At 41.9% G+C, this 25,916-nt stretch overlaps 1 protein-coding gene across 4 annotated transcripts; it reads left to right on the top strand.

Moving 5' to 3' along the window:
• The first annotated feature begins 8 nt into the window (after nt 1-8).
• Nucleotides 9-19,867, top strand: Mmaa (methylmalonic aciduria (cobalamin deficiency) cblA type). 4 transcript variants are annotated; one of them, XM_013029546.1, is made up of 9 exons: nt 544-636; nt 2,388-2,959; nt 6,592-6,660; nt 7,010-7,512; nt 10,865-10,987; nt 14,416-14,586; nt 16,162-16,247; nt 18,440-18,589; nt 19,557-19,867. In XM_013029546.1, exons 3-9 carry the CDS (start codon nt 6,644-6,646, stop codon nt 19,842-19,844), a joined length of 1,338 nt encoding a protein of 445 aa, XP_012885000.1. In that variant the 5' UTR covers nt 544-636; nt 2,388-2,959; nt 6,592-6,643; the 3' UTR covers nt 19,845-19,867. The 4 variants fall into 4 exon arrangements, with proteins under 4 accessions (XP_012885004.1, XP_012885000.1, XP_012885002.1 ...); XM_013029550.1 differs by lacking the exons at nt 544-636; nt 2,388-2,959; nt 6,592-6,660 and adding an exon at nt 9-97; XM_013029548.1 differs by lacking the exons at nt 544-636; nt 6,592-6,660 and having other exon boundaries at nt 867-2,959.
• Nucleotides 19,868-25,916: the final 6,049 nt, after the last annotated feature.

The raw sequence follows: 25,916 nt of genomic DNA, 5'->3' as shown, positions 1-25,916 counted from the left end.
CAGCGGCCGGCCGCGTCGCGCCTGCGCGCCGCTGTGTAGGCGGAAGAGGCGGGCAGAGCGACCGGAAAGGGCGGGACGGCATTCGAGCCCGCGGGTGGTGAGTGAGGGGCGGGGAGCGCGCGGCGTCCGGGAGTCGGGGCTGGAGCGGCGCCCTCGGGCCGCCGGCCTAGGGTCACCCCGACTTTGGGGGCGCCCCCTGGAGGACCGGGGGAGAGGAGAGAAGGAGAGTCTTACCGAACTGGGGGGCGGGGGGGGCATGGGTGTGTCCGCTGATGGATTCGAAGGGAAGTGGGAGCTTTCCTGGAGGCCTCGGAGGCCGGGCCCGGGCCAGGCCCGCCATCCCCGCTGCTGCGGGGCCGAGGGTCGCGGGACAGCCCGGGCGACCGTCCCCAGCCCGGAGCAGAGAAGGTCCAGGACAGGCCCCGGCTCAAGCCCCCGGAGTGACGCACGCGCACGCGCGCGCACGCACACGCCCGTAAAGGGCCTTAAGATTTTCATCCTCGTCCGCCGGTTTGTGAGCTCACCTGGCGGGAGCCGCGGGAAGGCAGGCAGTCTAGGTAGCAGGTCCATTGTCCCTGCCAGACCTGGAGAAGGGTTAGCCCAGGCCCGGAGGGGCACGGTGGCAGAGGCATGCAGGTGAAACGAACACCCAGTGTGGCTGTCTTTTCCAGGGTGGTGGTGGTGGGTATAAAATCTAGGATATAAAAGTCACAGGTAGTATTTAGGGTCAGTAAAATCTCTGCCTGTGTAGACTAGATCTTTTTCAGCAGAGAACATGTTTTGAGATTATATATACACACATATATATGTATATATACATATATATATATATATACATGAAAGGCTATATAAGCCAAAATAACATGGTAAAAATCTCTTACCGCTTAAATGAGCGTTATTACATATATTCTAGAAAGTAGATACAGACCGTTTAAATTTCTGAGTGGGTAGAAACCCCAAGGTTTCTGATAGAACTGAAACATTTTGGGGTCTTGTTTCCAGAATATTCTTTTACTTAGTAAACACATTTAGGGAAGTAGAAAATTTAGAGACAGCTCTTTTTAAGAGCTGCAGCCTATTACAAAAAAGTATGAAAAGCTACATAGAGATAAGGAATGTAAAGAAGTTTGGAGATATCAAAACATTTGGAATAGAAAGAGCTCGTGAAGGCTGGAGAGTTAACGTCTTTGCTGATTGTTGCTGTGTGCAATGCAAGTCCAAAATACAAGATCTTTTTTTACAACACAGGCTAAAAATCTAGTTTTTATGTGATTAAATTTTTGTAATATAATTGACAAGCAGTTGAGTTAGCATGCACCTTCTCTGGGCCAGATATAATTGGTTGTGATCTGTGCAAATTATTCCTTAGATCAGAATTCAGAAATAGAAGAAGTTTGGAAATGGGGTGCAAGGAAAATGTTTTGAGGGACCTCTGTGATCCCTGCTAGGAAATTTGGAGTATACATTAGAATCAGCTGGAAGACATCATCAGACATCAGTGTCTGATTCAGGTCTGTAGTGAGGCCTGAGAATACACGGAGTTTCCCATCCTGGGGTGTGGGCAACTCTGAGTTGAACAGTACAGTGGTCACGTTTATATTTTGAGATGAAGCCCAGAAGTCCCAGCGGAGGACTGTGAACTAGGTAGAAAAGGGGTAATGTTCTTAGAGTTCATTTGCACCTGTTTGATGCCAGGTCCTCTGCCAAGCTGGCTCCTAACCACTCACTCACATGCACTATTGCCTGCATGTACAGTAGGTTTGGACTTGGAAAAATTAAAAGTATGAGCGGTTGCCCAGGCACCAGAGATGGTGGCAGATTCCAGCTAGTGTAGTAGCGGTGAGGGTGAGGGAAAACATTTAGTGGTGATAGAATTTACAAAAATTCGAGATCCCTCTCCCCACAGATTTTAACCTAGAAGTCAACATTGGAAATGTGTCTTACTAGCAATAGGATGAAAGGTAGAGAACTTAAGAAAGTTCCTGTCCAAATATGTGAGGTGTTCTGTACTACTCTTGCACAATAATAGCTTATTTAAAACCTATTTAACACTCTCTTTAAAAGTCATTCTACACTACAAAAATGCCTTGGAACTATTTGAAAAGGAGAGAGTGTTGCCTCCTATAGAGGATAAGCCGCATTCAACAACTTCACTTCCAATCAAGTGATGAGCATTGAGAATGGAAATGGATGGGATAACTCTGCCTTGCCTGTATGAACTGTGCTGCATTGCAGACACTGACCTAATTATTGATTTTGGAAATTCTGTATGCTTTTTCTTGCCGGTGTTGTTACTGAAATTAAGAATGTTCATTGGATCAATTTCAAGATAAATATTCTGTCAGAGTGGCTGCTGCTGAACATTTTTTTTTCTTTTTGTGTGACAGGGTCTTGCTGAGTATCTCTGGCTGTGCTCAAACTTACTTAAGTAGGCCAATCTGGCCTTGAACTCTTGAGCCTTCTACATTTACCTCCCCGTCTGCTGGGATTTGGGGAATGGACCACTATACCCAGCATTGAGCTAATTTTTAATGAAAAAAATCTATAAATTGAAATAAGACTTTAAAAAAATCATTAAATGCAAATTTACCATAAAATTTAGAAAAATAGATACAGTAAAAGCATCGATCCAGTTGAGTAATCAATGTAATGGTTTCATGGACCCACACAAGATTATTATGCATGTTCGTTTCTGCTGTGAGCTGTGAACTGCTGTAGATAAGAGGATAGCTCATGGCCAGCAGAAGACTGCAGTGCAATGGGAGGTACACCGTCAGAGAATTGTGCCCAGTCCATGATGACAGGAGGGCAGGGACTAAAGCGAGGAGGCATGAGGCTGGGGAACTCTACAGACAAGACACCCGAGGTCCTGAAGGCCAAGGAGGAATTTGTGAGATGGTGAAGAAGTTCATCCCAGCCGGAGAGAATGCCGTGGATGACAACCACAGTGTAGAAAAAGGTGTGGCTTGTTCTGTGTGCAGATCAGAGCAGTTATAGCAATATAAAAGTGGAGGGGGCGAGGGCTGGGAAGGTGGCTCAGTTGCCTCGAACGCATGAGGCCCTGGTTTTGATTCCTCAGCACCACATAAAAAGAAAAAGCCAGAAGTGGCACTGTGGCTCCAGTGGTAGAATGCTAGCCTTGAGCTGAAGAGATCAGAGACAGCGCCCAGGCCAAGTTCAAGCCCCACAACTGACCAAAAAAAAAATGAGGAGGGGAATGAAGGAAGTTAGCTAAGTGTGGACAGAGGCACTCACAAAGAGTATGGAGTGTTTATGTGATGACTGTTTGGCTGGATTGTAAGCATGGTAACAGGAGCCATGCTTGAGCTGCTGTATGCTAGTAATCCCAAGTTCCCGCACAAAGCTTAGCATAGGTTCTCCATAAATGAATGCATCACAGAACAGCATTTTTTTTGTCTTCTGTTCTTTCACATAAGGCAGAGATCTTTTAAGTGTTCCAAACAGTGAAGTAATTATGATGTAAGAATAAGTGATAGTGTGGAAGATGAAATTAATAGTAGATTGGAGATTTTAGAATTAAGGTTATATTCATTATAATCTGCATTGACAAACAAAAAAACCCCAAAAGACAGTTTTAGAGTGTATCACATGGAAGAGTAAATGCCACTGAGGTTTCACTTAAACGTGTGTTTACTCATTGATGTAAATGCATTCTTCTGATGGAATGCAACCAGAGCTTGAAACCCATGTTAGGGTGATGTAAAGTGTGGGCAGAGAAGAAGGAATGGATATAAGACACATTGAATCTTAAAATGCTCCTATCCATATAAACCCTCTTGCAGAGGAGACGGTTTTTCATTGCAGTAACCAAATACTTAAAAATAACTTAGTGATTTGGAGGAGTCCACCTGTGAGCAATGGCCTTGTTGCTTGGCTCTCTGGAGAAATGGTATAATGGTGGCAGCATGTGGCAGAAGAGCCATGTGACAGAAATGGCTAAAAGGTACACCCCCATTGACCTAACTTTCTCCCCTAGGCCCCACCCCTCCCAATAGCACTATGGGCAGGAGACCAGTAGGCTTCTGGGAGGCAGTTATGATTTAACCACAGCAGGCTGTGAAGACGAGCCAGCCCGGTTCAGTATTTTTGCCTACTTGATGTTTTTCATGTATACTAATAAATTGACTGTCTGGTTTATTAGACTTGGCAGTGTTTTACCGTTTCTTACTGAACGTTGTAAATGGTGAGAAATATCTTTCATTTTGGGCAGCGCATAGCTTAACAAATTGTTAGATGAAACTGTACTCTGAGGGATCATGAAAATTAATTGAAGCCATTTGGTTTGATTTGATTATTGGCCAAGTTCTTTGCTTCTTCCCACAAGAAAGCAGGCAGAAATGCTTCGTGAGAAGGTGGGAAGCCATACTTGGTTTTGTCAGCATGGTTGGAAGAGTCTGTTAGAATGTTGCTAAGTTTGCAAACAAACTTCTTTTGTTCTGCCCATGCCATGTGTGTCAGGGTGGATAGTTGCTCATAAGGCCAGGTTATACCAGGTTACACTGGCTTCTGAGAAATGTATTGGCTGCTTTAAAATCAGATCACTTGAATAATGAAGTTAACTATGTTATGGATTTAGTCATCAGATACGAATTTTCTGTGAAGTGAAAAAAACCTTTTAAAATGTTTTGCAATTTGTTCTGTCACCTAATACATTATTGGTATTTCACAGAGATTATTTTATTTTCTGTAGAGGTAATACCATATAGATCTGGATTTATGAAATTTGAAATTATTTCCATAGTTGCACAGCTTTGGTCGATCAGTCTAAAGCTGCTGAGTGATACACAAAAAGCTAAATATGCCCATATTAATGGGTACCATGTGATGTTTGATGCCTGGGTGTCTGTATTATAATAATAGGTGTCTATTAAGAAAGTCATGCATGCATGAGGCCCTGGGTTCGATTCCTCAACACTACATAAGCAAAAAGAAAAAAGCCGGAAGTGGCGCTGTGGCTCAAGTGGTAGAGTGCTAGCCTTGAGCTGAAGAGCTGAGGGACAGCACCCAGGCCCAGAGTTCAGGCCCCACGACCGGACCCCCCCCACCAAAAAAAAGGAAAGTCAGATTCTTGGTCATACGTCAAACCTCAACTCCCACATCGTTCCCCAGCTTAAGAAAAGACACTCCAGTTTTCTAGGGCATGGGACAAAGCTTTGCCTCATCCTTGACCGCTCCCCTCCACCACATTTCATGGCAGGTCCCTCAGCACTCCTCTGCAGCCTGACTTCATACCACCTGTCTGGACCACACCTTTATCATCTCGTCTCTGGACTGCACTCATTTTCCTGGATGGTCTTTGTATTTCTTTGCTTGTGCCTTGACATCCCCATCCCCCACACGTTGAACTCTGTATAGAATACCCAGAGTCTCTTTAAACATTTGTTAAAGGTTCACCTCTGTCCTCTGGCTTCCCATCTCACTGAAAGTCTTTGCAGTCCTCTGTAAGGACCTGTGTTTGACCCAGTCCTTGACCATTTCTTTTAAACTTTACCTATGATCCAGCCTCCAGGTACATAGACAGACAGACTATCCATCATAAAGTTAATTAGATTGAGCTTCTCTCACTAGAATGTCAGTTTTCTGAGGGCAAGACCTTTTGTTTTAGTCATTATTTTTAGTGTATATAAAAAGCAGTGGTGGATATTTAAATTTTTTAAAGAATAACTTACACGTTTTTTAATTAACTGTCCTTTTAGACTAATACTAATTTTGTATAAATAGAAATTATAATGCTTCCCTCAAAATAGAAAAAAAATCTTAAGAGAACAGATGAGCAATTATAATTCTACCACTTACAAAAATCTTAAGATTATTTCTTCTTTGTCACTAATAGGATGCTTATTAGCTAAAATTAATTTCATAATTCATGGGCTTTAAAGTACCATTTACAGAAGTATCTGGGAGCAATCAAGTAATTTATTTTAATGTGTCATGAGGTACAGGAAAATTTACCTATAATCATAAACAGAAACTGGGTAGGTTGTAAGGATCTGTCTATAAATCTTAGTTTGCTAAGGAAAAAAGGTCTGTCATTACCAGTGTTTTATAAATTGTAATAACAATGAAAGCTAATGTATAAATTAAGTCATCTTGCTCCCACAATCACCCTGCTTGCTTATCTAGTCTTTGCCCCAGAGCAGTTGAGACACAAAGTGACAGCGTAACTTACGTGAGGACAGGACAGTGGAGGTGTATAGAGTATGGTGGCTGTGGCTCATAATCTCTGCCCTGTCCTGACTTAGTTGCAGCACAGCTTCCATTATCTAATACAGTTGGAAGCTGCCTTAGAATCAAGGTAAATCTAGGGAAAGGACCTGCATGTAGTCGCAGTGGCTCACGCTGGTGTGCCTGCCCACCGAGACCACTAGTGCGCTGGCAGTAAGTAATGGTGGTTCTGACTTTGCTCTGAGAAACCACCCACACAGTTCACTGCACATTAAGGCTTATTGTTGTTGATTGTGTACTTATGCCAGGTTATGGGGTGGGGGTAGGGGCTCTTTATAGTACAGCACAGACTGCATCTAAACTTGTGCCTCAAGTGCCACACTTCTAATCACATTTCTTTTGTAGCAAGTGGATCAAAGGCCAGCTTCCAACGGATTCTTTCTAAAGAATCTTTTGTATGCGCTTCAGCATTGGGTATGTTGACCTGAGGTAATCTTTAAAATGAATGGAAGGAGAGACAGGATAGCAAATGTCTACCCTACCCTAATGAGCATTTGTATATTGGTTTTTATTTATGAAGAAATTTTAATGCACTCTCTACTTTACAGTAGAGTAATGGTTTTATGACTTGGCATATTCTGAATATATTTTACCCATAGCAAAGGAGAGGATATTCTCTCTCAGATTTAGTAAGAGAACTCACCCATTTATACTGCCCAGAACCATAAGTGTGTGTTACCGAGCACAGGAAAAGCACTGTTTCATTGCTTCAGTATCTGTCGTCTGTTGAACTGGCAAAAAAATATGTTTTTCTTTCTTCTAGGGAGGCCACAAGTCACATTAAGTCAGACGCATCCAGGTTTCCTCTGGGCACATGCACAATGAGCATTCCAGCGCTGCTGCTGCGTCCTCCCCAGCCTCTGCTGAGAGGCCTTTTCACAGGGTCTTTCCATCGCCACCACTGCGTCTCGCACTCAAGTACTCCTCGCGGACGGGGACTCTCATGTGCCCGGCCATTGAAGTCTCTTGGATTCCAGTATACAAAGCAGATGCTGCCGTCCAATAGTTTAAGGAGAGAATTCTGTACACAAACGACCTTGAAAGACTACACGGAGGAGCTTTCTGATAAAGAACAAAGACTTGTGGATAGACTTTATACTGGTCTAATACAAAGGCAAAGGGCTTGCTTAGCAGAGTCCATAACTCTCATAGAATCGACTCACCACAGGAAAAAGGACTTAGCCCAGGTGCTTTTGCAGAAGGTTTTAGTCTACCATCGAGAACAGGAACAGTTAAATCAAGGAAAGCCACTAGCGTTTCGAGTAGGTCAGTTTGTTGTTGTTGAGTAATTTTTTTTTCAGTTCTTCTTTTTTTTTTTTTAATGTTGGTCGTGGGGCTTGAACTCTGGGCCTGGATGCTGTCCCTGAGCTCTTCAGCTCAAGGCAAGCGCTCTACCTCTACCACTTGAGCCACAGCACCATTTTCTGGTGGTTAATTGAAGATCGGAGTCTCATGGACTTTCCTGCCCAGGCAAGCTGAACTGCTATCCCCAGATCTCAGCCTCCTGAGTGCCTAGGATTACAGGTGTGAGCCACTGGCGCTGGCTCATTTCTCCTTTTTAAACTAAATCTAAACAGCTGGGACACTAGTGTCTCACACCTGTAATCCTAGCAGCTCTAGAGGCTGAGATCTGAGGATAACAGAAGCCTTTATCTCCAATTAACTACCAACCAAAAAGCCAGAAGTAGAGCTGAGTCTTAAGTGGTAGAGTACTAGCCTTGAGCAAAAAATCTCAGGACAGTCCCCAGTCTTTGAGTTCAAACCCTAGGACCAGCACATACAAACAAAGTCTGAACACTTTGCAGGCTGTGTGGTGGCTTATGCCTGTAATCTTGTCTAGGCAAGATGTATAGGTAGGAAGATCACTATCCAAAGCCAGTCCCATGAAGATACCATCCAAATAATTTTCAGTGTAATTCATATTTTTTCTTGAAGTTTGGGTGAATTTTATTTATTTATTTATTTTTGGGTCCGGTCGTGGGGCCTGAACTCTGGGCCTGGGCGCTGTCCCTCAGCTCTTCAGCTCAAGGCTAGCGCTCTACCACTTGAGCCACAGTGCCACTTCCAGCTTTTTTCTTTTTGCTTATGTGGTGCTGAGGAATCGAACCCAGGGCCTCATGCATGCAAGGCAAGCGCTCCACCACTGAGCCACCTTCCCAGCCCGTTTGTGTGAATTTTAAATGCTTGTTTTTTTTGAAAATACTAATCTTGAAAAACTTGCCCTGACCAAGGCTCTGTATTTTCAAAGCGTAATAGAGCTGTAGTTCTGAAAGAGTCTTGCGAAGGCTTCAAGAATGGAAACAGGTCCAGAAAGAGCTATTAGCCAGTTTCTTCCTTCCTTTTAGTAGTTCTTCAGTTTATTAGTGCAAAGTGAATTCTGTGTTTCATGGTGTGTCAGTTATAATGTCTTCAATTTTTTTTTTCCTATTTTCTTTTTTGGTACTGGGTGCAAACCTAGGATGTTGCACTTTGCCACTGAGCTACATCCCAGCCTATGGATACCTTTTTTTAAATGAGCTTCTGGGAGTGACCATCTCAATACTGAAGTATTGTAGAGATGACATTTTAATCATTTATTTGCTATCTATATTTAAATGATATTTTGACAATTTGTTTTGGTTCTGAAATTGCAATTTAGCTTGTTTTTTTTTTGAAATTATGCATTTTAAGACCATTCAGATATGTTTTGGCAGTAGGAATTAATCCAAGGAGTTTGGGTAGAAAGAGCATTCAAGGATGGTGAGTTAGATAATTGGAATCAACCTTTCCAGAAAAAACAATATGTTGGGCGAAGTGCAGGGATTCTGTGGGTAGTGAATAAGCACATGGAAGAATTAATTGGTAAATTCCAGTCCTTAAACTGTCCTGAGGCTTTTTTGCTCACAGAGAGTGTTCCACTTGAGCCATGCCTCCAGTCCAACATTTTTGCTGGTTACTTGAGGTAAGAGTCTTGAGGATTTGTCTGACGGCTAGTTGAACGGTGATCATCAGATCTCAGCCTCCTAGGAAGTAGAATTACAGGTATGAAGCACTGGGACCTCACACAAATAGGCTTTTATATCATAGTTTATTGACAATGCTACGACCCAGATCTCCTAGGTTTTATATTAGTACTTTAAGGATTTTTTTTTAAAAAGGCCATCAGCCAGTATTTGTATTGATCCACATGTTTCAAACTTCTTATTCTGCCCTCATTGAGAGGCTCTCGTTTTGAGAGAGTACTATCTTGGACATTAATAACCTTTTAGTGTTGTAGCCCCAAAATAGCAAGCCACCAAGTCATGATGAGATAATCTTGAAGAGAGAATACCCCAGAAGAGTCAATTAAGCAAACACGTGACTTTGCATTGCTCTTCTAGCTGTTCTAGCTGGGTTTTCACATAAACTTGGGTCTCTATTGTGCTTGTTTTGTCACCATCATAGATAAGAGCAACACGTGTTTATTCAGTGCTCTAAACATGTTTAAGAAAGCACACGTTAGCATGTAAATGCCTGTGTGACTGCCTTATTGAACATAGACATCTCTGTGCCACACACTGTCCTAAACCCACTGCACACACAATTTCATGCCATTGTTCCAATGATCTGAAAGAGAAAGTGCGATGCTCCTTGCTCTATTGTAAAGGATGCTGAGACACCGAAGTGCTAGAGCTTGTGAGAGCAGATCTAGAATGAGACATGGGGCTTGCCCGCTCGCTCACATACTTGGTCTTAGGCCTGATGGGGGTAGGTGTACCTCCTGTGTGTCTTTTGTTGTTGTGCACTAGGGTTTAACTCGAGGTCTTGCACTTGCTAGGCAGGCACTCTACCACCTGAACCACACATTTTTTTTTGCTTTAGTTATATTTTCGATAGGCTCTTGAGTTTTTGCATGCTGCGTAGCTGAAATGACAGGCACACACCACCATGCCCAGCTTTATCAGTTGAGATGAGGACTTGTGACTCCTTCGCCTGGACTGGCTTTGAGCTGTAATCCTGAGTAGCGAGGTTTGTGGGTGTGAGATACCATGACCAGCTCCTCTGATTTTTTTTCCTTTTTTCTTTGTTTTTTTACATTACCTGAAATCGAACTCCACTCTGTGCTTGCAAGGCAGGCACTCTGCTACATACGCCACACCTCCAGCCCCCACCCCCTTCCTAAAAAAGTATGGTCTCACTTTATGTCCAGGCCAGCCTAGACTACCGTCCTCCTCCTCGTGCTTCCCAGTGTGCTGGGAATGACAGGTACAGACCACTGCCTAGCCACTGTACTTCCCCACTGTAGCTGAGACAGCAGGTGGGCACCACCACACCCAGCCATTCATTGCGATGGAGTCTCAGGAATGTTGGTACCCAAGCTGTCCTTGAACCTCAATGAAATGTGTCTAAAGATCTATAGAGAAGAGGCAAAGTACATTCTATTTTTGAAAGTGAATTCTGAAAACATGAAACTCAAGAATTTTTTGTTTCCTAAATCACAATTTCCCTGGAATGTGAGACCACAAGGTAGATTTTCATTTTCTGCTATAGGACATGTTAAAACAATAGCTGCAATAAATCGGTAAATAATTATTTCTTCAATAACATGGTTGTAGTACTCATTTCATTCTATTAAATTAGAGAACTCTCTTCATTGTAGGATTGTCTGGACCCCCTGGTGCTGGAAAATCAACATTTATTGAGTATTTTGGAAAAATGCTCACTGAGAGAGGGCACAAGTTGTCTGTGCTAGCTGTGGACCCTTCCTCTTTCACTAGCGGTGGTGAGTATGGCGTGTTCCTTTTGAATCGCAGATCTTGTAGGGCGCTCTTTTACCTGGAGTATCTAGTACCTAGTATAGTAGTGGAACTCTGCAGTTCCGTGGATGAACTGCTAGCCGAGTGTGGGCTCACTGAAGGAACAACTCCTGTTTTGCTGGGTGAGGTACAGACAGCAGGAGGTGGCTAGGCAGCCAGCTTGTGCGTAGCTCAGTAGGCACTTGGAATACTGAGATAATAGGCCTGAAGTTGAAATGATTCAAAGCAACGATCAGCTCTTTGCCATTCAGGCCTAAGACCAAGCCCTTCTTCTCCTGTGCTCTTTTGTTCTGGCTGCATCAGTGGCTGCATGATTCAGAAAATAATCCTTGCTCATTTGCTATTTTATAACCTCTCTTAAGCTTTTCTACTGTTTGCAAATTGTCACCTGTTTATGCGCTATGCCCGATTAGAAAGCTCCCAGAGGGACTGCATAACACATTGCTCTTCCCCCATAGGACTTACAGAGTGCATTGTCCACTGCACAGTGTGCAGCTATTACTGATTTGAGGTCATGCAATCACTCCATGTTTAATTTGCAGCTCATCAGAGATAAAATGAATATAAACTTAGTTCCCTGAAGGACCATTTAAAGAAAACAGAAAGCACACTGTGTAAATACTCAGGAAAGGTTTTCTTCCCTTGCCCTCTATGATATAAGCTTCTCACGTGCACTTAGCAAGGCTTTGAGCGCCTTGGACAGCGAGCGCTCTGCTCAGAAGCCCTGTGCTGTGCGTGGTGAGACACAGTGCTCAGCCTAAGGGGAGCTTCATGTCTAGGGGAAACCAGGCCAGCCCACGCAGGCCATTACAACGTAATGCGTTGTGGAGGGGTAAGCCCAGGGTGCTTTGTGCACTGTGTTATTCCAGGGAATATGATCGTATTTCAGGGGAATGTAATCACATTCGGGTCAGTAGAGAGTGGACAATTCCTGTTCCTGCTTGCTTATTGAGAAATATGGCTCAACAGTTTCAGTGCACTGTAATAGAAAAGTTAACTGCAAATACAATTTGAACTCACAAGTTTCAAGATTAAATCTATGTCATTGTGTTGTCTTAAGTTATTTACAACCTAAGAGCATTGTTGAAGGCCAGTTCTTTAATGAGGGATCTTTTGCATGATCCTCCTGCTCCCACAGATGACAAGGCCTTTTTCTCCCATGATCAAAGTCTAGGATTTTTCTATGGAAAAAGAAAATGATAGGTTGCTATTGTAATTAATAATAGAAATGATGGTATAAAGTATTCTTTGATTCACATTGCCTATCATTACAGTACCTAGTCTTTCTTCCTTAACCAAAAAATAGAGTTTTTTTCCAAGTAAAAGAAATACAGATGATAGATACAATAGATAGATTTTGAGAGGCAAATATATGAAGATACACAGGCCACTATAATAAATATACATTTCTGGAATGTATCAGTAATGTGTGAGAAGCACTAGAGTTTTGGTCATTCAAGCCATGTGCTTAGGATTCCCAGACCCCACAATAGCTTCATGACCACTCTGCAAGTCTACAACGAACAATTTGAACAAAAACAATTCAGATGGGAAAGTCTGTCATAATTTGTACTGGAGTGTTATAGTGTCTATAGGATAATAATTTATAAAGCATTCATTTGACCAAGTGTTGATTTCCACAGTAATGAATTCATGTGAATTAACCAGGAACTAGTTTTTGTTTTTGTCATTTGTTATTGTTGGCCATGAGCTTGAATTTATGGCCTGGTTGCTGTCCCTGAGCTCTTTTGCTCAAAGCTAGCACTCTACCACTTTGAGCTATAATGCCACTTATGGTTTTCTGGTGATTAATTGGAGATGAATTACATAGACTTTCCTGCCCAAACTGACTTTGAACCATGATTCTCAGATCTCAGCCTCCTGAGTAACTAGGGTTACAGGCATGAGTCACCAGTGCTTGGCTCAGGAACAAGTTTTATGTGATGTAGTTGAGTCAAGTGCATGCTCTAGAAAACAAACCTGTGAGAAGACTGAACTGTGGCCATAGGGAAAAGACTACATCCTGAATATCTTCCCAGGAAAAATGTAAATCTTAGAGTAAATATACATAGGTTGAAATAATGTCATTTTCACAATTATATGGAAAAAGGAAAGTAGGAAAAAGTTATAGTGGTTTGAAGGTTTTCATTTTTCTGAAATTCACAATACTACAGGAAACTCAGAAATATAACTAGTTCTGTTTCATAGGTATTACATTGAACACTTACTAAACACTGTTTCCCATTCAGTGTATAGGATAGGCAAGGAATTTGGCACGAATGATACTGGGGACCAGGCAACTCTTTGTGGCAGGTAGTTCTGTCCTATAAATTCAGGATGCTTAGCAGCAGCCCTGGTTGCTATTTAGTGAATGCCAGTAGCATCCCACCCCATCTCTTGACAAAGTGAGTATCTCTAGACATTGCCAAATTTCTCTGGAAGTTGTGGGGGTAGGGGAGGGGGCAAGGTTTACCTGGGTTGAGAATCACTGTGTGAAAGAGATAAGATATGGAGATATGAACCCCTAAAATGTGTTGCCTGAATAGTTGTCTGTCCATTCACTCAGCTTACTTTGCATTCATTGTGGGCCTCAAAATTTCTAAGTAGTAGAGAGTTAAAAGCAGACTGGGTAGAAGGGCAGCTTATAGGTACATTTGCACAAGGCTGAGAAATGTAATTTGTACTAATAGAGGGATGGGACTGGTGGGTGTTCATGGTCATAAGAGAAAGGGGAGGGACACCAGATTCTCTTATGTCCTCCAGGATGCTATCAGAGTGCAGGGCAAAACAGTTGCTGTGTACTCAGAGTTGGGCGTGGGTGAAAAAAGTTCCAGAAAATCCAATGAAAGAGTGAGGACGTTAACTTACCTTTGTTAAGATACCTGTAGTATTGTGAATTTCGCTTTTGATATCACATTCTGTTCCTGTATATAATCTTGCCAAGTCTTGCTATGTAGCCCAGCAGGAAGGTTCAGGTAGGTAAAGTTACTTCTCTAAATTGAATGGTGGGGAACATTCAAGCCAGGATGCAGACTGTCTAAATCGACGCACCATAAGTTAATGGTGAGAGAACAGAAGAGATGTCTTGGGTGGCGTGGGGGGGGGGCACGGGGGAGGGCAGGCAGTAAACCCCAATGGAGTAAAGAAAACACCCCGGCTGGCTCTGGACCTGAGACTGTTTTGGGGCTCACTGCCGGAGGCTGGAACTGGGCAGCTAAGGTGCTTAGAAGGTAAGATGAATCCAGCATGCTCATATACAGTGAGCTGGAGGGAAATTCCATCCTTTCAGATACAGGTGGGAATTTTGTCATAAAGCATGTCCCCTTGAAATGGACTAAATTGTTAATTGGCCTTAGAGTGTCACACAATTATCAAATGTAACTCTGTGTTTTAGGATCCCTGTTAGGTGATAAAACACGGATGGTTGAGCTATCAAAAGACTTGAACGCATACATCAGACCATCTCCTACCAGAGGGACCTTAGGCGGCGTGACAAGAACCACAAATGAAGCTATCCTGTTGTGTGAAGGGGGCGGGTATGACATCATTCTCATCGAAACTGTAGGTGAGTGTGCTGTTGTAGTTTATAAAAAATAATATGCTGTTACAATGAATGCTGTATAAAGATGAGTGACAAGTGACAGCTAAGGTTTGGGGTTTTTTTTTTGGGGGGGGGTGTTGTTTTGGTGCCAATCCAGAGGTGGGGCTTCAACTCAGGGCCTGAAAGCTGTCCCTGAACTTTGTTGCTCAAGGCTAGTGCTCTATTTTTTGGACCACAGCTCCACTCCCAGCTTGTTTTTAAAACTGGTGATTAATGGGAGATATGAGTCTCACAGACTTTCCTAGGTTGGCTTTGAACTGTGATCCTTAGATATCTCAACCTCCTGAGTAGTTAGGATTTATAGGCAAAAGCCACTGGCACCCAGATTTAAAAATAGTTTAATGATATCTGAACTCAAAGCCTTGCACTGACCAGGCTCTACCGTTAGAGCCACACCACCGGCACTGCAGTTACTTTTTAGATCAGGTTTCGTACCTTTTGGCTATAGTTATTTTTTAGGTCAGGCCATGTCTCCTCAGGAGCTTGGATTACAGGTGTGAACTCCCACACCCAGTTTGTTTGTTGAGGTGGGGGTTTCACTTTTCAGCTTCAAACTGTAATCCTCCTTTCTATGCGTTCTGAGTATCTGGGATGGAGGTGTAAGCTCCCACACTCCTTGACAACTAATTCCATTTTGTTCTTTAAGCACATACTTGCAGTGGTTTAAATAAATACACAACATTAACATAGATCAGTAGGCAATATGAGCATATTGGATATAATTGCTACCCTCACATAACTTGGCACTGTCTGTGTTACCCAGACATATGGTATGTCACATGTGCTAGAGAATAGCAAGCATGAGGATGACTTCCATGAGCAAAAGACAAAAGCACATGTCATATGTGTAGTGTGCACTGTTCACTAAGAAAAGACGTGCATTAGATAACTCTGGTTAGGGGGCTTTGCTTTATTTATTCTTACATCATTAGCACATAATTACATGCAATGAAGACCCTAAAATGAAAATGCTGACAGTCACTTTCTTGTGGAGAGACTGAATGTTACATTATTGTGAGAGAGACATTTGTGACACAACCTAACTCAGATTTGGGAGAGTTGGAGAAGACTTCCTAGAGCAGTGGGGTGGCTGAGTTGAGTTTTGGAGGAAGAGTTAGCAGTGTGAGGGCAAGAACATTTCCATGAGCACAGAGGACTGAGAAAAGAAGCACAGCTTGCTCAGGCCCCCGAGCAGAAATGGGTTGGAGTGGTGACCGGGCCAGGTTACCAACGCTTGCTGTACCCTACTCAGGAGTTCAGAGTTGGCCCAAAAGGAGTGGGAAGCTCTCACAGATGCACAGCAGGGGCTGGCTGTGCTCTCGTATTTCCCAGCCTCCAGATCAACTTCTATTCTTTATAAAATGACCAGACTCAAGTATGTTATTAGGGCAAGAGAAAATGGACTAAGACCTGGGGTTTAAAGGGATATGTGACCTTGAGTGTGAAGGAATGGAATGGAATGGAAATAGCAGTCAATGCAGTTGAGAAAGTGTAGTAACTCTGAATATTTTAAGCTATAGTTTTGATTTAAAATTCCAGGTGTGGGTCAGTCAGAGTTTGCTGTTGCTGACATGGTTGACATGTTTGTTTTACTACTGCCACCAGCAGGAGGGGATGAATTGCAGGTAATGATTTTGATTACTCCTCCAAATAAAGTAGCTAGTACAAAGGTGCAAATTTCCAGTGTTGAGTTTCTGCAAATTAACTTAAAAGAAACAGTATAGAGAAAGAAACATCCTTCATATTGGCTAAAATACTTGAGTCCGGCAGATTCTCTGTATGTATTTTCCCAACTTATGGTAACAATACACTGTAGTTACTTTTAGTAATATACTATTGAGCTAATCATTTGACTTGGATTTTTCCACATTCAACACGAAGTGAGTGGAATAAATGGATAGCTCTGACTAAAAGAGACCTTGTTGCACCAATGTATGTAGAAGTGTTGGTTCAGAAGTTCATCAGATTCCACTTGATATTTAGCTGCGCTCTTAACCATCATAGCTTACATACTGCATAATAGAATTCCAGCTTGTCCTGGATATAACTCTGGTGCTTTCTACCTTGAGCTGGCACTGCCTTCCACAGCTTCCCTCACTTCAGACAGGAACTGTCAGCTCTAGGGTTCCCAGGCCATTTATGCCTCTGACCAGCTGGCCACAAAGCTGAAGGTTCCCATTACCAAAAGTTCCATAATTGATCAAATAACGAATAGAATTCAGGAAAACACAATACTACGATTGAAGTTTTATGATGTAAGCAATAAATCAGGATCTGCCAAATGAAGAAACACAGGGTGATGTCTGGGGTTGGGCGGGGGTGGGTCCCAAAGGCAAAGCTTCTATGTCCCCAGACACATTCCCCAACCACAAGCTCCCTGGAGCTTCTGTGTCCTTAGTTTTTAGTGGGGTCTCATTATGTAGATGCATGTGGCTGAAACATTGGCCCTATAATTGAGCCCAGTCTCCAGCTCCTACCCCACAGAAATTGTCCACAAGATTCAGAGGCCCAAGCCCCTAATCAAAGTAGAGTTTGCTGGCATGGTCAGTACCCATTCTTCATAAATGAGGTTATCGTTCTAGACCTGCACCATAAATTACAAAGACAGTGCTATTGCCCTAGAAAAACCACGGATTAAACTCCAAGAATTTAGAAGTCCAATACAGACATTAAAAAATTTTTATTACATAAAAAATTATAAAAGAAACCAGAGGGGATAGGTGGTGGGAGAAAAGTGGAAGGGGCAACACTGGCCAAGATGCTTTGTACACATAAAGTGACACGGCGAACTGAAATCGCTTTGTCCAGCTACAAGAATAACTATGCAACTTTTTACAGTTGAAATAGTTCTTAATGAGTTAACAATTTAACATAAATGAATTTTTTAAAATTCCCCCAGAGTAGTAACAGACAATGGAAGCTGTAACTGAAAGACATTGACTATCAGAATGTAACATTTAAAAGTAATATGTAAAATATTTGAAAAAAATTAATCTGAGATGGACAAATGCATTTTAGAAATAAGATTTGTCCCTGGAATTTTGTCTTTTAGTTCTGGCTTATTATGTGTTTGTTGTTTATGGTTGTGCTGGTTCTAAGGCTTGAACTCAGGACCTTGAGCTCTCACTCAGCTTACTTGCCCACAGCTGACTCCTACCAGTTGAGCTATGCCTTTTGCAGGATCCTTGGAATTAGAATCTTGTGGATTTTTTTGTTCAGACTGGCTTTGAACCACAATTCTCCGATCCCAGCCTCCTAGGTAGCCAGGATCACAGGAACAAGCCACCTACAGTGGCAATATTTAGCATTATTATGCAGCTTAATTTAAATCAAGAAGTTGGGGCAATTTTAGCTATCAGCTTATTATCATTAAATGCAAATTGAAAAATATGCTATATGTAATTAAGAAAAATTCAAAGGCTTTATTACTGGAAATGTAGATATTAGTGGCATATACATTTTCTTTTAACCATCCTAATGATGGATGATATATCCTTCAGAGATAAAAAGCAGAGTCCATCGTGAGACAATGTAAAATGCCTCCTGCCACTCCATCAAGTGTGTCATGATTGATTGTGCTCAGTGTACTTTACTATGCTACTCTCAAAATTTGGAAGCAAGGTTACAAATAGCTTCCATAATCCTAAGAGTCAGTGTACTTAAGTAATTTCTGTCCTGTAATTGTGATTGCTGGTGCCAGGGCTTGGAAAGATGCAGAAGAAGTTAATGAAGTGCATCACTTTCAAAATCATGATATTAACAGGGTGCCCTGCATTTGTGCTTTTGACAAATTTACTGCTTCTCCCTTTCTCTCTAGGGAATCAAAAGGGGTATAGTTGAGATGGCAGACCTGGTAGCTGTAACTAAATCTGATGGAGACTTTGTTGTGCCAGCACGAAGAATTCAAGCAGAGTATGTGAGTGCACTAAAATTACTCCGCAAGCGCTCAGAAGTCTGGAGCCCGCAGGTTTGCACTCCTTTCTACATTTTTCACCCTGATTTATGTGCATTATATACATTTAGAGGAAGGGTGTAAGTCCCAAGCAAACACATAATCCATCTTGGCTTCAAGATTGTAGCATCAAAAATATGTCAAAGCCAGAGGAGGTAGTCGTGATTTTAAATATAATCTTTCAGCCACAGGATGTCAAAAACTAGCACGTGAGGTGATGGATTAGCTTGCTCAGTGCTTGACGTGAGCCATTTGCAAATGATAATAAATCCATCCGCAAAATAATGGAGCAATTAATGATTTGGTTATCTATACTGGAGTTTTAGTACCAGAGGAAAGCTTTGTGATTTGACCCTTCCATTCCCATCATGCTTCCTGAGCTCTTTTCAATAAGCAAAAGAAAAACTGAATGAAGAATCATTCTGTAAGAAGTATACAGGAAATACTGATGCTGGCAGCTTTGTCTGACTATTGGAGAATAAGCCCCAGTCACTAGAACAGGAGTGAGGATGTCCCCTGCCAGCCTCCGAGATCTCCAGGCATGTCTGTATTGAGTGAACCCCCTTGGCCATGGAAGTTCTAGGTGTTTGGCACTCAGCACCTGCTGACCCAGGCAAATTTAGCAGAAGGAGGGGAAGCTGAGTTCTCTCAGCTCAGTTTCTTTTTTTTTTTTTTCCTTGCACTTGAGCCTTAGAAACCTGTGTGGCTAACATTGCCTTTTCTCATCCTTTGACTCTCCCAAGTCCTCCAAGGTGTCCCTGGCCATCTAAGCATTCCCAAGATTAAGTAAATCTCTGAGCTAAAGAATTTGGCCTCTGCATGCGTGTCAGCGTGTCTACTTTGAGGAGGCTGTAAAAGCTCGTTTTTGTCCCATGCCTTTTGCCATAAGCTGTAAGAATTCACTGGCAAATATCAGAGTCCCCATGAAAATGATGTCTGTGTCATAGTAGGTAAAACACCTCTGCTTCTTCCTTTTCAATAGGTAGTTCGTATTTCTGCCAAAACTGGAGAGGGCATTGCTGAAATGTGGGATAAAATGAGAGACTTCCAGAACGTGATGCTTGCCAGCGGGGAGCTCACTGCCAAACGAAGGAGGCAGCAGAAAGTTTGGATGTGGAATCTCATTCAGGACAACGTGCTAGAACACTTCAGGGCCCACCCCACTGTCCGAGAACAGATTCCGCTTCTGGAAAGTAAAGTTCTCAGTGGGGCCTTGCCCCCAGGACTAGCAGCAGACTTGTTGTTGAAAACTTTTCAAAAAAGAAACTAATAAAAATCTATCCTGTTCAATCAGTTTGTATAATTCTGCAAAGTCTTTTAGTATCCCTTAAAAAATCATCGGTGTGTTTATAGTCATTTTATAGTGCCTTGAGGTATTTGTGGACTCTGCCTGAAAACGTGAAGGAAGTTACGGCGGTGAGATTTAGCCAGTCTGCAGTGCTTGGAGGAAGCAGTTGTACGTTCCTGATGTTCACTTCTCTCGCTTCTACCCTGATGTAGCACCCTGCCCAGAGTGTAATTTCTTCTCCTTATTAGGAGCAGAGGAAGCTGGGGAGGAAAGAAAGATCATACAACTTAAAATGCTTATTTTGATTCTATGTTCTCTTAACTTCCAGATAATATACAAGCAAGAAGTATCACATTGATTTTTTTCCATTATTTGAAGCCAGAATAATGTACAACAGGTTTCTGAGAGTTGAGACTCATGATTGGCATTTAGTAACCAAGCAGCTGCAGTAATGGAATGATGTGAATGTAATTTTAAAGTCTGTCTCCTGCAGGCAGGAGAACCAAATGGGGAACCAGCTAACAATGTGGATCTCTGAATCTCAAGAGTTGAAACCAACGCCAGGTAAGATCAAGACAATTCAGGCTGTTTGGTGTCAGGGTTGTCATCGTGTTAGCTTCTCTTCTTCCTTGGCCACTTTGCTTTGTATTAACGTTGCAGAGATCCACACCTCTCTTATCTTAGGGAGGAAATAAGGATGACACAGCAACTAAGAACTTGCATCATAGAATTGGACTGTGTGGGTTTAAATTTAAGCCAATTAGCCACTGTAGGCTCAGACACATTTCCCAACCTCCAAGATTTTGTTTCCCACTTGAAAAATGGAATTGTACATGACTTTATAGTTAACGGTTGGGTGAGTATTACTTGGGAAAATTGTTTATCCATCATAGTAGCACAGAGGAGATATCCAAAGGCTGCTTGCTGTTTTCATTACATTAATACTATGGATACCCAAGGCTGCATAAACCTTATACAATTTAAATTTCATTCCATGATGTTTTACTACCATCATGCTCTTGTGATATTTTATGATTCTCTCTCTCTCTCTCTGGTGCTGGTACTGCGACTTAAACTGAAGGCCTGGATACTGTCCCTTGGTGTTTTTGCTCAAGGATAGCACTTTAACACTTGAGCTGCAGTTCCACTTCCAGTTTTTGGGTGGTTAATTGGAATAAGAATCTCACAGGGCTGGGAAGATGGCTCAGTGGTAGAGTGCTTGCCTTGCATGCATGAGGTCCTGGGTTCAATTCTTCAGCACCACATAAGCAAAAAGAAAAAAGCTGGAAGTGGCGCTGTGGCTCAAGTGGTAGAGTGTTAGCCTTGAGCTGAAGAACTGAGGGACAGCGCCCAGGCCCAGAGTTCAGGCCCCATGACCGGACCCCCCACCCCAGAAAAAAAAAAAAAAGAATCTCACAGACTTTCCTGTCTGGCTGACTTCAAACAGACATTTCAGATCTCTGCCCCCTGAGTAGCGAGGATTACAGGTGTGAGCCACATACGTGTTTTATTTCGTGTTTTATTTCATTCTTTCAATGCCTTATACTATACTGATAGCTGTGTACATTTGAATAAAAATTATCTGTCTATACAGTTTCTCCACTGTATGAAATGTCCTCCCAGAAGTTTTAAACATAGGAACTTTTTAGAATATTTTACATAATACATCAGCTTTAAATGTTTCTTTTCTTTTCTAGAACCAGATTTCTGAGTAATATTTTAATAAACATTCCTTTATGGTTTTAAAAGATTTATGAGATTGGCATGATTATATTAGGTATGAAGGTTAGAAAAAGAACTGGGAGGCTACCTGGCTGATGTTCCTGATTTTAGAAAGGGCCATTATGCCAGTCTATCAGATGAAAATCTGGTGTTTGGAAGTTTACATGTTACAGGGCTGTCACTCTGGGCACAATGCAAGTGTCAGTGATGCTCACACCACGTCACAAAGCAGATAGTCAAGGGGGGGCTTTGTTATCCCTAAACTTCACCATGCCTTTCTTCTCAGTTTGAACGGTTACCTGTTACATATGTAGGCCTAAGAGCATCAGGACAACCCTTGCCCTGTCCAGTGTTGCTACAGTGCCATCTGCTATGCCATGCAGACCATGTTCTATGCTTCTCAGCTTGATTTCTCTGATATGCCATGCTAGAGACAGGATAGGACAACAAAAAAATGGTAACTTTTTCTTCAAATCTATGGGCCCTTTCATTAAGTTCAAATTGTGTCCCTGCTCCCCATGTAGCATAGAAGTTAGAGCTGCACCCATGGTCTGCTCAGAGCATGGGTTTCGGCTTGCTCTATGTGAGGACAAACCTCCTGTCTGTCATGAATTGGCCAAACAATTTGAGCCAACTATTTCTCTGTATTTACTGGTTTCCTTATTTATACAATTAGGTCAGTGTAAGCTTTTTAAAGGTGTAAAGAGACTATGGGACAAGTTCTGAGGTGCTGGCATTTAATAGTTGTGATACAAGTATCTCAGTTGTGACAGTTATTTTGTTATGCAAAACAGACAAGGATTTGATATCAAATCACACTACTTAATCTCTCTCTGACTCAATTTTTTCACGAGTAACGGGAATGACAGGCGCCTCCACCCGGAGTTGCTGGAAGGACTGTGTCAGTTAGCATACAGTAGCCAGATACTGGAGAATACATAGTAATATGGGCAGAGGGAGCAATTAAATAGATCTGTTCTGAACATGTCTAAAGGCAGTTCACTGCCTTTGGTTGGTAGCATAATCCCCACTAATTTCTGTTGGTAGGGAAACTATGCTATGTGACAAACTGAGCGTTCATTGTGGCATTTTGCCAAGATAGTAGCAAATCTCATTAATATGATTGTAGGGACTTCATCTGTTAACCACAATACTATCTACCAAGTGTTTAATCATTCATCATTTGGCTACTTACCTGCCTTTCCTAAGCTCTTAAGGCTATTACTCAGTGCACCAGATGAGAACAGTTAATAAGCAACATATATATAAAAACATATTTATAACATATAACATTTATAGTCTATTATGCAAATATGTTATATTTATAAATATATTCAACATACATACATACATATAAACATATAATAATGTTTATAGAGCACAACTTTAAGGTTAAAAAAATCCCCATGGAGCTGGATGCTGGTGGCTCACACCTATAATCCAACTATTCAGGAGGCTGAGATCTGAGGATCACGGTTCAATGCCAGCCTGGGCAGGATACTCCATGAGACTCTTATTTCCAATAAACCATTAGAAAACCAGAAGTGGTGCTGTGGCTCAAGCGATAAGAGCACTCACCTTGAGCTGAAGATCTCAAGGAAAGCGCCCAAGCCCAGAGTTTGAGCCCCACAGCTGACAAAAAAAAAAAAAAATCCCAATAGAAGAATCAATGCAAACCATTCAAATAGCACATTCACCTTGTTAGGCCACTATCGTAGACCTGACACTATAGCTAAAACTCATGGACAACTCTGAGAAAAGAAGCAATCCTGTCAAGGAGACATTTATGCAGGTAGATGGTAGAGTCCTGAGGTTCCTGAAGCTCATGAAATACATGACTTTCTAAGTGCAAAACATTCCAAAGCTAGATGTTATAATAAAGTTTAATTTTTATAGGCCAAGTAAGCACATGTCATGAGAGTTGTGGCTAGAATGAATACTCATTCAGCGTTCATGATGTCATTCTGGTAAGACGAAGAGAAAAGCGAGCAGATTGACATTTTGTGTGTGGCGGGGGGAGAGTATAGAAGAACCACCAAAAAGTCTTTCTTGCTTTATTATGTTGGTTTGTTAGTTAATAATTTGTGGACTTCTAATAGCCTCCTTGAAATAGACTTAGTAGTTATTCCTGACCCATGAAGAATGAATAAGCTTATTTTATTCACCTGTGGTATGTATATTTGATAAGAAAAAAATGAGAGTTTCACAAAAGCAATTGCAGTCGATGCTTTTGACTTTCAGGAGAGAGATTAAGTGTAACAAAACTATGGCTGATGTGAGTCATAGGGCACTGGTATTTACCTGCCAGTGTCTGATACAAGGGCAGCCTCGGGCAGGGTTGCCACCTCAGCTTCTTGGTGGAATGAGGTGAGGGCATGTGTTAGTCAGTAAACTATTCTACTCCCAGCAAGGCCAAGTGAACCAGCTCAATGAATGTTTCTGCTCATTAGACATTTTTTTAGTTTGTGATTTTCTGTTTCAGCTGCGCAAAACAGACTAAAACACCCACTGGACAGCTCCTCACTTCCTGCCCTCCTAGCCTGGCCACTACCCCTCTATCTTGTTACAGCATTGATTATTTTTACCTACGTCATATAAGTGAAGTCACGCACTATTTTTCTCTCGTGGCTAGTTTATCTCAGCTGGCACAATGTCCTTAAGTTCATCCCTGTCATAGTACATGACAGGGTTTTCTTCTTTTATAAGACTAATATTTCACCAGATGTACACACAGATCTTCCAGAACTGTGATAGATTTATCTTGTTGTAAGCCACCTAATTTGTGCTTCTTTGATTGAGTGGCTTCAGGAAATAAGTACAGCCATCATTCTGCCTGAACCAGACTCAAAAGAGGACATTTCTACAAAGACTGGAGGTCTAACACCATCTCCAAGTCCCCCATCCCCACACTGCCCAGATAAAAATATAATCTTTCATTTCCCAATACTGACTTTCCTTTGCACCTGTTTCACACAAAAAAATAGAATACACGAATCTCCTGGTGTTCCTCCTGACAAGATACATTGTGTCCTGTGCTACCCCATAATGTATGCTACATGTTGGATGGAACCCAGCATTGGGCTCAAAACACCCTCAATGACTTAGGCTTCTAAGTCTGAAAGATTGGGTCCCTATAAAAGGGATTTAGCAACTTACAGAAGCATTCTAACACGATTAGCTGTGAGCTGCAGAAAAGCTATTATGAAACATGTGGCTATTCCAATATGTGTATTTGAAGAAAAAATATAAAATATAACAATCATGTGTATCTTCCTACTCTGCTATGGTGAGTGGTCACATGTTGTATCTGGCTGTCCAGGCCTTTTCTTCTAAATCTAGATGTATATATGCAACTTTTTATTAAGTAAAATTATATAGTGGGCACACTGCTTGAAAAGCATTTCAGTTTTCAAATAGTAAACATAAATTGCAAACAAAATAAAAACAGGAAACAGGAAACAAAAATAAACTTCAGGAAAGCAAAGAAAAAAAGCCTCTCCTTTAGGCCTCTCACTAATTTGATGAGTTTCCCTGTCCCGTGCTGCAAAGTTCCCCTTCTTTCCCCCTCACTTTTTTATTTCCATCTATTCCTGTTGCAAATGGCCCTGTCTCCAGCTACCACACAAGTCTTAAAACACTCATCACACAGTTGACAGGCATGAAGAAGTTACTCCCAAATCATGAAGTGTTAACATCTTACACTGAAAATCTCAAGCTTTAATAATTCTCACACATTAGACATCCTGATTCATTTGGATATCAAAATCTAGCACTTTATGAAAGGAGGCAGGTTCCAGCTCAAAAGGACTCTTCATCTGTATACAAGGCCTCTTATTCCCCCCGCCCCCCACACACGCACACACCCAGAGAGTTTAGTCTCCCTTTGTGTTCACTTTACCTCATCTCTTCCTGGTTTTGTCTTCCAGTGGGTATCTGGAGTTTCTGCCCTCACAGAGTAGAGCCTGACCTGTTGTGGCTACTGTGATCGAAATCAAAATAAATAATGGTTACCAGGAAGTAAGTGTGTGTGTGTGTGTGTGTGTGTGTGTGTGTGTGTGTAAGGAACAGAGGAGACCCTTCTAGACTACTGCATCTGGGTCGTAGTACACGGCTGTGTACATGAAAAGTATGTACGTGTACTGTATTGCTTCGTGTTATCTTTCCATTTTTAAATACTATTTGATCACCTACTTGTCAGGCAGCCAGCGCCTTAGGTTAGCGATCTAGTTGATTTAGTAAATGTTAGAGTGTGCACACCACCCACTAATCTCAGCTATAGGCAGTACCTCTAACCTCTCCAGTTCCTGACCTCCCCACAGAACAGTGGCTCCC

Source organism: Dipodomys ordii, unplaced genomic scaffold (assembly GCF_000151885.1).
Source record: "Dipodomys ordii isolate 6190 unplaced genomic scaffold, Dord_2.0 Scaffold119, whole genome shotgun sequence".
Taxonomy (NCBI): domain Eukaryota; kingdom Metazoa; phylum Chordata; class Mammalia; order Rodentia; family Heteromyidae; genus Dipodomys; species Dipodomys ordii.
This window is presented reverse-complemented; position numbering and strand designations above follow the sequence as displayed.

Excerpts from the sequence above, each read along its gene's own strand:
- Mmaa (XM_013029546.1), top strand. Across the intron at positions 7,513-10,864 it reads GCCACTAGCGTTTCGAGTAG|GATTGTCTGGACCCCCTGGT; the intron begins GTCAGTTTGTTG and ends TCTTCATTGTAG. Across the intron at positions 18,590-19,556 it reads CAGAAGTCTGGAGCCCGCAG|GTAGTTCGTATTTCTGCCAA; the intron begins GTTTGCACTCCT and ends CCTTTTCAATAG.